At 51.0% G+C, this 13021-nt stretch overlaps 1 protein-coding gene across 4 annotated transcripts in view; it reads right to left on the bottom strand.

Annotated features, from left to right (window-relative positions):
* RILPL1 (Rab interacting lysosomal protein like 1) overlaps positions 1-13021 on the bottom strand; it is a 62582-nt gene that overhangs the window by 42505 nt on the left and 7056 nt on the right. For all 4 annotated transcript variants that reach the window (XM_010347662.3, XM_010347664.3, XM_010347665.3 and 1 more), the window contains exon 2: positions 8732-8882. In XM_010347662.3, coding sequence (XP_010345964.1) covers positions 8732-8882 — 151 coding nt within the window. The remainder of the gene's footprint in view (positions 1-8731; positions 8883-13021) is intronic.

Here is a 13021-nt window from a genome sequence, read left to right as displayed (position 1 = left end):
GTCATGTGGGAGCTGCAATCTGGATCTCTTCATACCCGACCAGCGTGTTTTTCAGCCCATCAGAGGCAGCAAGGCACCTTCCACATGGGAATGATGATGACAGCTCACATTTCCCCTGAAGTTGGCCTCAGATCACCTGGGCCTGTGTTTACACCGCAGCTCTTTGATGTGCCTTTGCTACCACAGACATCCTGGCTGACAGGCTCCACACTGGAAGTCCGGCTCCTCGCCTAAGGGCAGGATAACCCTGAGGTGTAACTTACATTCCAGACTCCCCAGGGGCCTCTGCTGAGATAAGGGGCCCTGCTCAGCTTCCTCTCACTTTCCTTGTCCTGCTTCCTCCACTCCCTCCCCTCTGGGGGTGCTTCTTTCATTAGTCAGTTTCGTGGGAATCCCTGTCTCAGGATCCCCTTCTGGAAGAATCTGACCTAAACAGTGCCAGGCATGGTGGCTCTAGAGTGCTGTAATCCCAGGGACCCAGAACCTCAGAATGCAGCCTTATTTGAAAACAGGGTATTTGCAGATGTAATTAGTTAAGATGAAGTCACGGTGAATGAGGGGTATGCCCTAAATTCAGTGCCTGGTGTCCTCATAAGACAAAGATGGTTGAATACGGTGGCTCACGCCTGTAATCCTGGCACTTCAGGCAACCAAGGTAGGCGGATCACTTGAGCCCAGGAGTTCCAGACCAGCCTGGGCAACACGGTGAAACCCTGTCTCTACAAAAAGTACAAAAATTAGCTGGATGTGGTAGCACATGCTTGTAGTCCCATCTACTTGGGAGGGAGGAGGATCACCTGAGCACGGGAGGCGGAGGTGGCGGAGGCTGCAGTGAGCTGAGATCGCACCACTGCACTCCAGCCTTGGGGACAAAGTTAGACCCTATCTCAAAACAAAAACAAACAAACAAACAAACAAACAAACCCCATTAAACAACAAAAGATAAAGGAGAGGGAGATGAGACACACAGACACGGTGAAGTGTGGCCACAGCAGGCAGAGACTGGGATGGTGTAGCCACAGGCGAGGATGAGGATTCCGGCAGCCCGCAGAGGCAAGACGGGACTCCTCCTGCGAGGGGCTGGAGCAAGCACGGCCTTGCTGACTCCCAGCGATGCACCTCTGGCCTCCAAACTATGAGAATAAACTGTTTCCAGCCACCCAGTTTGCGGTCATTTGTTATGACAGCCTCCAAGAAGCCGACACAGCAAACACAGGGAGAAAGGCCCTGAGGGAGACAGCATAGCAATTTTTTTTTTTTTTTTTTTTTTTAAGAGAGAGAGAGTCTTGGGCCGGGTGCCGTGGCTCAAGCCTGTAATCCCAGCACTTTGGGAGGCCGAGGCGGGTGGATCACCAGGTCAAGAGATCGAGACCATCCTGGTCAACATGGTGAAACCCCGTGTCTACTAAAAAAAATACAAAAAAATTAGCTGGGCATGGTGGCGCGTGCCTGTAATCCCAGCTACTCAGGAGGCTGAGGCAGGAGAATTGCCTGAACCCAGGAGGCGGAGGTTGCGGTGAGCCGAGATCGCGCCATTGCACTCCAGCCTGGGTAACAAGAGCGAAACTCCATCTTAAAAAAAAAAAAAAAAAGAGAGAGAGTCTCACTCTGTTGCCTAGGCTAGAGTGCAGTGGCGCAATCTTAGCTCACTGCAACCTCCACCTCCCAGGTTCAAGCAATTCCCATGCCTCAGCCTCCTGAAGCTGGGATTACAGGTGCGTACCACCACATCTGGCTACTTTTTGTATTTTTTTTTAGAGATAGGGCTTCACCATTTTGCCCAGGCTGGTCTTAAACTCTTGGTCTCAAGTGATCCACCCGCCTCAGTCTCCCGAACTGCTGGAATAACAGGCATGAGCCACTGCACTTCTGAGCGCACGGTTGAGCCGTGTGTGTCCAAGTCGTCAGCCACCAGCAGCCACTGAGCACTTAAAATGGGGCCCATCCAAATGGACATACGAGCATAAAATACACATTGCCGGCCAGGCGCGGTGGCTCATGCCTGTGCTTTGGGAGGCCAAGGCGGGCAGATCACGAGGTCAGGAGGTGGAGACCATCCTGGCTAACACAGTGAAACTCTCTCTCTACTAAAAATACAAAAAAATTAGCAGGGTATGGTGGCATACGCCTGTAGTCCCAGCTACTCGGGAGGCTGAGGCAGGAGAATCGCTTGAACCTAGGAGGCAGAGGTTGTAGTGAGCCGAGATAATGCCACTGCACTCCAGCCTCAGAAACAGAAGGAGACTCCATCTCAAAAAAAAAAAAAAAAAAAAAAAAGGCCAGGCACAGTGGCTCACACCTATAATCCCAGCACTTTGGGAGGTTGAAGCGAACGGATCACAAGGTCAGGAATTCGAGACCAGCTTGGCCAACATAGTGACATCCCATCTCTACTAAAAATACAAAAATTAGCCGGTGTGGTAGCATGTGCCTGTGGTCCCAGCTACTCGGGAAGCTGAGGCAGGAGAATCACTTGAATCTGGGAGGTGGAGGTTGTGGTGAGCCGAGATCAGGCCACTGCAACAGAGGGAGACGACCCCAACTCAAAAAAAAAAAAAAAAGAAAAAAATTCCTTTCATCTGTTTCTTTTTACTTTTTCTAATGTGCCAAGTAGAAGAATGCCAGTCACTTCTCTTTGATTGCACAGTGTTGTTCTGTAATGCCCTTCAGACAATGACAATGTGGTCAGGCTTCCTCCTCCCCTGGTGACTAAGCTGTTCCTTTAGAGCCCAAAGATTTTTTTCCAGACCCATGAGCAAATCTGCATATCGCATTCCCAGCGCGACGGCTTGCATACCTGTAGCTCATTTCTGCATGTGCTAACAAGTTTCTGCGCGCTGCCCTCCAGCTGACAAGCTACATTTCCACAAACAGCTGGCAAGGAAGCGCTTTTTTAATCTGGAGACTTCCAAGGGTAGAGGAGCCTGCCAGGTGCCTCTGAGCACAGCGCCCTGGATGAACTGCTGGGAAAGCCACACTGTTCCATGCAGGGCCAGCTCCTCTCAGCACCCCTCAGCCCCCACACCGGAATCAGACGACTGTACCCCTAAGTCCTCAGTCTGCCCCTGGCCTCTGCCCGGCACATGCTCAGCCCTCACTTCCTGGGCTCCAACTTCTCCCAGGGACCTCGTCTGCCCCAGGTCTGTTCCCCGCACAGGTGGAAGGCATGCTTTTGTCCTTGTTCCCATGGTTTCCCATGCAAAATAAAAATAACCATGAAAGGCACGCCTGGCATCTGCCGGGTCTCTCCTCTCAGGCGGGGGGAGTGGGGTTTGCAGCTATGTGCCTCCCGAGCTAAGCCTTTGGGAGCGGGACCCATGCTAGTTGCCATTTAAGTGTCTCAGATCACTCACGTGTGGGCTGATTCATGACAAGCCCAGCAGGGATCTGCAAGGCTGTGGAAGCAAAGCAAAGCTCCCTGCAACGGAGGGCGCTGTGAGCATGCGTGCACCGACGTGTACGGAAGCAGCTCGGAGCCCTGAGGTCCAGGGCCCATGGGTCACTGAGGCCTCTGGACGCCCTGCAGAAGTGTCGGAAGTTTAACATAGTTCCCCTGTGGCCCAGCAATTCCACTCCTAGGTATACACCCCACAGAACTGAAAACGTAGGTCCACACCAAAGCTTGAACACAATGTTCACAGCAGCACGATTCATAACAGCCAAAAGGTGGGGACGTGTCACAAGTCCAGCCACAGGTGAGTGGACAAACAAAATGTGGTATAGCCATAGAACGGAATACGATTCAGACACGAAAAGGAAAGGCCAGGTGCAGTGGCTCACGCCTGTAACTCCAGCACTTTGGGAGGCCGAGGTGGGCGATCGCCTGAGATTGGGAGTTTGACACCAGCCTGGCCAACATGACAAAACCCCGTCTCTACCCAAAATACAAAAATTAGCTGGGCATGGTGGGGCACACCTGTGGTCCCAGCTACTCAGGAGGCTGGGGTGAGAGGATCAGTTGAACCTGGGAAGCAGAGGCTGCAGTGAGCTGAGATCGTGCCACTGCACTCCAGCCTGGGCCACAGAGGGAAAAAAAAAGCAATGAAGCCTGACATACACTACAATGACAATGTGGATGAACCCTGAAAACATGATGCCAAATGAAAGAAGCCGGTCACAAAGACCGCACAGCATATGACTCCATTATATGCAATGTCCCCTATAGGCAAACACAGGCAGAAAGCAGATGAGTGGGTGCTTACCGCTGGGGGTGGGGGTGGGATGGGATTGGAGTATGGTGTTTCTTTTGGGGGTAAAAAAAAAGTTCTGAAATTGTGGTGATGGCCGCACAAATCTGTGAATAGACTAAAAACCACTGAATTGTACACTTAAATAATGTTTTTCTTTCTTTTTTTGTTTTAAAGAAACAAGGTCTCACTACGTTGCCCAGGCTGAACTCAAACTCCTGAGCTCAAGAGATCCTCCTGCCTCAGCATCCCAAAGTTCTGAGATTACAGGCATGAGCCACCATGCCTGGCTGAATTGCACACTTTATTTATTTATTTAGAGACAGAGTCTTACTCTGTCACCCAGGCTGGAGTGCAGTGGTGCTACCTTGGCTCACTGCAACCTCCACCTCCTGTGTTCAAGCGATTCTCCTGCCTCAGCCTCCCGAGTAGCTGGGATTACAGGCATGCACCATCATGCCTGGCTAATTTTTATATTTTTAGTAGACCTTTTGTCAAAAAACAAACATGGCTGGGTGCAGTGGCTCACGCCTGTAATCTCAGCACTTTGGGAGGCCAAGGTTGGCAGATCACCTGAGGTCAGAACTTCCAGGCTAGCCTGGCCAACAAGGTAAAATATCATCTCTATTAAAAATACAAATATTGGCTGGACGTGGTGGCATGTGCTTGTAGTCCCAGCTACTTAGAAGGCTGAGATGAGAGGATCATGTGAACCTGGGAGGCAGAGGTTGCAGTGAGCCGAGATTGCACCACTGCAATCCCGCCTGGGTGACAGAGTGAGACTCTATCTCAAAAAAAAAAAAAAAAAAAAAAAGTCCTCTTTCTTGGGCTTCTAAAGGAAATTGGGACAGGGTTTCAGAGTCCTCCAGGCCCAGGCTGACTTTGCTGCTAGAAAACTTTCTAATGTCCAAGTCACTGCAAGGAAGATCCAGGCCCCAGCCTGTGCCTCCCTGCCCAGCCTCCAACCTGGCAAAGCCCAGAACAGGCACAGAGCAGGCACTCCATCAGAGATAACAGAGACAAAGAGTGACCAAAGGAACACATGGCAGCCCTCTGTCTGTCGTAAGCTCCCGGGCGGTGGAACGCCACAGCGGCCCAATCCATGGTGGGCACGGTTTCAGTCTCTGCCCAGCCTCACCCACATGGTCTCTCGCAGCCCTGGGTCAAGGGGTCTGAGAGAGACATAAGCCTTCCTTCAGAGAGCTGATTTCAGCCGATCTGGGTCCCACTTCTGACTCTGCCACTAACTTGCTGTGTAACCTTGAGCAAATCACTCTCCCTCTCTGTCTACACTTTTCTCATCTATTCAATAAGTATACTGAACTGGATCATGGTAACCCATGGTAATACTAGCTAATACTTGCTGAGTATTTTCTATGTACCAGGTAAGATTCTAAGTGGTCTGTACAGATTCACTGATTTTACCCTCATGACAAGCTTATGAGGGAGGTATGGTCATTTCCCCCATTTTTACATGGGGGGGCAACTGAGGCACATGAAGGTCACGTGACTTGATCGAAGTCACATAGCAGGGAGGTTTCGGGTTCAGGACTCAAACCTGGGCTGCCTGGCTCCACAGACAGTGCATACAACCAGGAAAACTTTTGTTTTCTTTCTTTCTTTTTTTTTTTTTTTTGAGACGGAGTTTCGCTCTTGTTACCCAGGCTGGAGTGCAATGGTGCGATCTCGGCTCACTGCAGCCTCCGCCTCCTGGGTTCAAGCAATTCTCCTGCCTCGGCCTCCTGAGTAGCTGGGATTACAGGCACGAGCCACCATGCCCAGCTGATTTTTCATATTTTTAGTAGAGACGGGGTTTCACCATGTTGACCAGGATGGTCTCGATCTCTTGACCTTGTGATCTATCCGCCTCAGCCTCCCAAAGTGCTGGGATTACAGGTGTGAGCCACCGCGCCCGGCCAACTTTTGTTTTCATTGTTACTAATTACTTCTCAATAAAGGAAATCCAAGGAAAAGAGAATCCAGACCTGGATCAAACTTTCCCTTTTTCCCTGGTTCCCGCAGCCCTTTTCAGTGCCATATATACGGTTTTTTTTTTTTTTTTGAGACAGAGTCTTGCTCTGTCACCCAGGCTGCAATGCAGTAACGCAGTCTCAGCTCACTGCAACCTCCACCTCCCGAGTTCAATTGAATCTCCTGCCTCACCCTCCCAAGTCACTAAGAACAGGTGTGTGCCACCACAATAGGCTAATTTTTTGTTTTTTTGAGACAGAATCTCACTCTTGTCACCCAGGCTGGAGTGCAGTGGTGCATCTCGGCTCACTGTAACCTCCACCTCCCGGGTTCAAGTGATTCTCCTGCTTTAGCCTCCTGAGGAGCTGGGACTATAGGCACCCGCCACCACACTCAGCTAATTTTTGTATTTTTAGTAGAGACGGGGTTTCACCATGTGGGACAGGATGGTCTTGATCTCTTGACCTCATGACTCACCCGCCTCCGCCTCCCAAAGTGCTGGGATTAAGGGCATGAGCCACTGCGTCCAGCCTAATTTTTGTATTTTTAGTAGAGACAGGGTTTCACCATGTTGGCCAGACAAGTCTCAAACTCCTGACCTCAAATGATCCACCTGCCTCGGCCTCCCAAAGTGGTGGGATTACAGGCGTGAGCCGCCACACGCGACCTTCGGTGCCACACTTGATTCTGCAGAGTGGTAACCACACGTTCTGAAGTTCAGCACCCACCCCAGGTCCATCCCCATCCCATCAAACAAGAGGAGGAGGCTCACGTGGTGAACCAAGGAGTTTCTGAGACGGAAGCGATGACCCTGAGATTCCTTGGGGTGAGTGAGCAGCAGGAGGTACCCCTGCTTTAGTGAGCAGAGTAGATGCCGCCCACAGCCCTGCCTGGCTTGAATCTTGCAGCCTGTCTGTCCTTACCCCAGCACCAGAGAAGCTTATCGGATGAGTGACAGTTCAGGGACTCCAGCGCCATTCAGGTCTGGGATGCCATCCCAGCTTACTCACTGGTGAGCGTGTGCTTGTGACAAGAGTCTCCAATCTCTTCCCACCACAAGGTTTAGAATAAAATCCAAACCTTGGCCTCTAAGGAGCTACGTGACCTGACCCCCGTGACCTCATCTCCAACCGCTCAATCATCTTCTGATACATTAGCCTTCTTTATTTTGTATTAATTTTTTTGACATGGCCTCACAGTCGTCAGGCTGGAGTGCAGTGGTATGATCTCAGCTCACTGCAGCCTCGACCTCCTGGGCTCAAGATATCCTCCCGCCTCAGCCTTCTAAGTAGTTTAGACTACAGGTATGCACCACTGGACCTGGCTAATTTTTTTTGAGATGGAGTCTTGCTCTGTCACCCAGGCTGGAGCGCAATGGCGCGGTCTCAGCTGCTCACTGCAACCTCCACCTCCCAGATCCAAGTGATTCTCCTGTCTCAGCCTCCCGAGTAGCCTGGATTACAGGAGCCCGCCACTATGCCTGGCTAATTTGTTTTGTATTTTTAGTGGAGACGGGGTTTCACCACGTTGGCCAGGCTTGTCTCGAACTCCTGAGCCTGGGATGTGCCCACCTCGGCTTCCCAAAGTGCTGAGATTACAGGGGTGAGCCACTGCGCCCGGCCAGACCTGGCTACTTTTTAAAAAACATTTTAGTAAAAATGAGGTCTCACTATGTTGGCCAGGCTAGTCTCAAACTTCCAAGTAATCACCCTGCTTCAGCCTCCCAAAGTGCTGGGATCACAGGTGTGAGCCACCGCGCTCCGCCTACACTGGCCTTCTTGGTTTCCCTTGAATGCTCATGTCCCAGGGACCTTGGCATGATTGCCCCCTCCAACCTCCCCAACTCAACACATGCAGATAGGTGAGTGGCTCACTCTGCTACTTTATTAGGGCACAAACATGACCTGGTCGGCGGCCTTCCCTGATGACTGTATCTGAAGACGCCCTTACCAAGTCACTCGATCACAGGCGTCCCCAAACCTTTTACCCAGGGGGCCAGTTCACTGTCCCTCAGACCGTTGGAGGGCCGCCACATACTGTGCTCCTCTCACTGACCACCGATGAAAGAGGTGCCCCTTCCTAAAGTGTGGTGGGGGGGCGGATAAATGGCCTCAGGGGGCCGCATGCAGCCCGCGGGCCGTAGTCTGGGGACACCCGCTCTATCACATGCCCCACTGACCGCAGCTCTCCCGGAGCATGGCTGCCCCTGGACCTATGGCATCTGTGTGTTTACATTTAATGCCCTTTCTCCTCTGCAAAGCACATAAGCTTTCCAAGGACAAGCTTCTCTGTCACGTTTAACACGTATCCCAGGGCCAAGAGAGGAACCTCGCAAACAGAGGGGAAGCTGTGACAGTTTGCTGCAAGGATCTCTGTGTCACCATCTGTAAACTGAGGCTACATGATGCTTCTCTGGCAGGGCTACGGGGCAAATCAACATGACACAGGAAGCAAAGGGCCCTGGGCACCAGCCAGCACCGCATCCATGTCCAGGGGCGGTGGCGACAATCACTGACGTGGGCGGTGACAAAAGGAACGGCCGGCCCCTTGCACTGGCGCCGGCCCCCACTTACCTTCGTGCTTCTGGAACTCTTCCTCCGAGAAGTTGACGTCCTTGTGGGAGAGGTTGGTCATAAGCTGCTTGTTCTCCTCCTGCAGCTGGGCGATCTGGGAGAGGAGATCCTGAGCCTCCCCTCGCCACACATCCTCCACCAGCTCCAGCTCCTGCCAAGGCGAGGGGACAGCGCCGGGTCACTGCCTGCCCAGGGCAGCAGCCTTACCCGCCCCGACCCTAAGGGGCAGCTTGGGTTGCCGGGACTTTGGGCCTTCCCCTTCCTCGTGAGAACTGGGAATCCGGCAAGTGGGCTGGCAAGGCCACCACGAGCCCCATACGGTACTTTTGCAAGAAACAGAAGGCACCCTTCTTTGGGGCGGATGCCTGCGTTTATGCTGTTAGTATCTGGCCCAGTTAGAACTGCCCCAAGGACAACCACAAAGCTGGTGCCACGTCTTGGAGCTTTCTTCAGAGAGGACAGAGCAGCCCCAGGATGTGGGGGTCCTCACATTCTCAACCTCTGGGGCGCACATCCTTGGTCTCTGGACAGTTGGGACAAACCTCTCTCCAAGGGAACCAGAGGGCTCGAAAATCCTGGGGATGTCGAGGCAGACAGGTCCTCCTAACCCCAGAGTTCCTTAGGTATCTGATCCAGGTCTCTCTCCACAGGGTCTTCAACCACTGACCTGACCACCCTGAGCCTCAGTTTCTCTCAGGAGGGGAACCAAAGCAAAGGCTCACTAGGTGAATGTGAGAATAAATAAACTCAGTCTATTAAAGTTATTTTGTAGGTGACTGTAGTCAAAGAAATAGACAATAACAAGTACTGACAAGGAGATGAAGAAACAGGAACTCTCCTACGCTGCTGCTGGGAATGGAAAATGGTGCAGACATTCTGGAAAACACTCTGGCAGTTTCACAAAACATTAACACAGAGCTACCATAGGACCTAGTAATTCCAGTCCTTGGATCGGCTCAAGAGGTATGAAAACATGTGCACGTGAATGCTCCTCACAGCATTATTCCTAGTAGCCAAAACGCAGGAACAGCACATCCATACAGTGGAATATTATTTGGCCACTAAAAGGAATGAAAGTCTGACATATGCTACAACATAGGTGGACCTTGAAAACATTATGGAAAGAAGCCAGACACAAAAGGTCAAATGTTACACGATCAGTTTTAGAAAATGTCCAATATCAGCAAATCCATAGAGACAGGAAGCAGGGCCAGAACAGTGGCTCACGCCTGTAATCCCAGCACTTTTGGAGGCCGAGATGGGTGGATCACTTGAGGTCAGAAGTTTGAGACCAGCCTGGCCAACATGGTGAAACCCCATCTCTACTAAAAACATAAAAATTAGCTTGGCGGTCGGGCGTGGTGGCTCATGCCTGTAATCCAGGCACTTTGGAGGCCAAGGTGGGCAGATCACCTGAGGTCAGGAGTTCAAGACCAGAGTGACCAACATGGTGAAACCCCGTCTTTTTTTTATACATACATACATACATATATATATATAAATTAGCTTGGCGTGGTGGTAGGCACCTGTAATCCCATCTACTCCAGAGGCTGAGGCTGGAGAATCGCTTAAACCCAGGAGGTGAAGGTTGCAGTCAGCCGAGATTGCACCATTGCATTCCAGCCTAGGTAACAAGAGCAAAATTCCATCTCGAAAAATATACATATATAAATAGGTCAGGCATGGTCGCTCATGCCTGTAATCCCAGCACTTTGGGAGGCTGAGGTGGGTGGATCACCTGAGGTCAGGAGTTCGAGACCACACTGACTAACATGGTGAAACCCCGTCTCTACTAAATACAAAAAATTAGCCAGACATGGTAGTGCATGCCTGCAGTCCCAGCTTCTTGGGAGGCTAAGGCAGGAGAATTGCTTGAACCCAGGAGGTGGAGGTTGCAGTAAGCTGAGACTGAGCCATTGCACTCCAGCCTGGGCAACAAGAGGTGAAATCTGTCTCAAAATGAAAGAAAAGGAGAAAAAGGAAAAGAAAAAAGAAAAGAAAAGAAAGAGAGAGAGAGAGAGAGAGAGAGAGAGAGAAAGGAAGCAGACTGGTGGTTGTCTAGAGCCAGCGTGCTAGAGGGGAGGCAAAGAATGACTGTGAATAGGAACGATTTTCTTTTTGGGAGTGATGAAAATGTTCTAAAATTGATGGTGGCAGGGTGCAGTGGCTCACACCTGAAATCCCAGCACTTTGAGAGGCCAAGGCAGGCAGATTACTTGAGGTCAGGAGTTCAAGACCTCCTGGCCAACATGGCAAAACCCCATCTCTACTAAAAACACAAAATTAGCCAGGCATGGTGGCACATGCCTGTAATCCCAGCTGCTCGGGAGGTTGAGGCAGGAGAATCAGGTGTGGTGGTGGGCACCTCTAATCCCAGCTACTTGGGAAGCTGAGGCCGGAGAATTGCTTGAACCTGGGAGGCGGAGGCTACAGTAAGCAGAGATCAAGCCATTGTACTCCAGCCTGGGTCACAGAGTGAGATTCCATCTCAAAAAATAAAATAAAATAATAAAATAGGCCAGGCACAGTGGCTTACACCTGCAATCCCAGCACTTTGGGAGGCAGGTGGATCACCTGAGTTCAGGAGTTTAACATCAGCCTGGTCAACAGGGCAAAACCCCTGTAAAATACAAAAATACAAAAATTAGCTGGGTATGGTGGTATGTGCCTGTAATTTCCAGATACTCGGGAGGCTGGGGTGGGAGAACTGCTTGAACCTGGGAGGCAGAGGCTGCAGTGAGCCAAGATCCAGCCACTGCACTCCAGCCTGGGCCACAGAGTGAAATTCCATCTCGAGAAATTTAAAATAAAATAAAATAAAATAAATAGTCGTTCAAGGCATGGACACCGGAGCCTGTTGACCCAAGTTTGAATCCTGTTTCTACTGCTTACTAGCTGACCCTGGTGAGTTACTCAACCTTCCGGTGCCCCGGAAATGAGGAAAATAGTGTAGGATCTGCAAGGAAGGGTGGGTGTGAGGATTAAACAGTTACTATAAGTAAAGTGCCCGGCACAAGACCGGCAATCAGAAAGCACTGACAATGTGTAATCTCTGTTCCATCCCTACCACCCATCACAAGCGGCCAGGTGGCCGCATGCTAGGCATGCCTCTGTCCATCTGCTAAAGAAATTCTCAGACCCACCTCCTTCATCAGAACCTGTCGCACTGGGGACGAGAGGAGTAATAGCCTAGTATTGGCACAGAGGGTTCAAGGTCACCAGGGGAGGTGGAGGGCAGGGTAGGGGGTGGCAGTCATGGGAGAGGGATGGGGAGGGCATGCTGACCTGCCCACAAGCAGGTGGGGTCTGGAAGCAAATGAGGCACATCCGGCCCTGCTCCTCTGTTCCCAACGGGCATCAGCTGGGCTCACAGAGGGCTCAGAGACTATTAGTCAAGTGTAACTGGCTGGGGCAGGCAGAGTAACAGCTCCTGAAGTCATCCAGGTCCTAGTGCCCGAGAATACGTTACGTTATGTGGCAAAAGGGACTGTGCAGGGATGATTAAGTCACGGACTTAGGCATGGTATGGTGGGTTATACCTATCACACCTGTAATTTAGGGGGCTGAGGTGGGAGCACTGCTTTAGGCCAGGAGTTCAAGAACAGCTTTGGCAACATGGCAAAACCCTGTCTCTACAAAAAATTTAAAAAGTAGCTGGGTGTGGTAGCGCATGCCTATTGTCCCGGCTATTGGGAGGCTGAGGTGGGAGGATCACTTGAGCCCAGGAGGTGGAGGCTGCAGTGAGCTGTGATTGCGCCACAGCACTCCAGCCTGGGTGACAGAACCAGATCCCATCTTTTTTTTTAAAAAAAAAAAAAAAAAAAAAAAAAGGTTTTTGAGGCTGGGCATGGTGGCTTACATCTATAATCCCAGTACTTTGGGAGGCCAAAGCAGGAGGATCATTTGAGGTCGGGAGTTCAAGACCAGCCTGGCCAACACAGCGAAACTCTATCTACTAAAAATTAAAAAATTAGGTGAGTGAGGTGGTGCATACCTGAAATCTCAGCTACTAAAGAGGCTGAGGCACAAGAATCACTTGAACCCGGGAGGTGGAGGGTGCAGTGAGCAGAGATTGTGCCACACTGCACTCCAGCCTGGGTGACAGAGTGAAACTGTGTCTCAAAAAAAAAAAAAAAAAAAAATGTTCTTGAGATGGGGTGATGATTCTGGATTATCTAGTGGGCTGATGTCATCCCAGGGTCTTCATGAAAGGTAGGAAGGCAGGTCAGCATTAGAGGAATGTGAGGGAGATGGGAAGATGCCCCGATGCTGGCTTTGCAGACGGATGAA

This window comes from Saimiri boliviensis, chromosome 7 (assembly GCF_048565385.1).
Source record: "Saimiri boliviensis isolate mSaiBol1 chromosome 7, mSaiBol1.pri, whole genome shotgun sequence".
Lineage (NCBI taxonomy): Eukaryota > Metazoa > Chordata > Mammalia > Primates > Cebidae > Saimiri > Saimiri boliviensis.
Note: the sequence above shows the minus strand (reverse complement) of the source record. Positions and strands in the feature narration are given on the sequence as shown.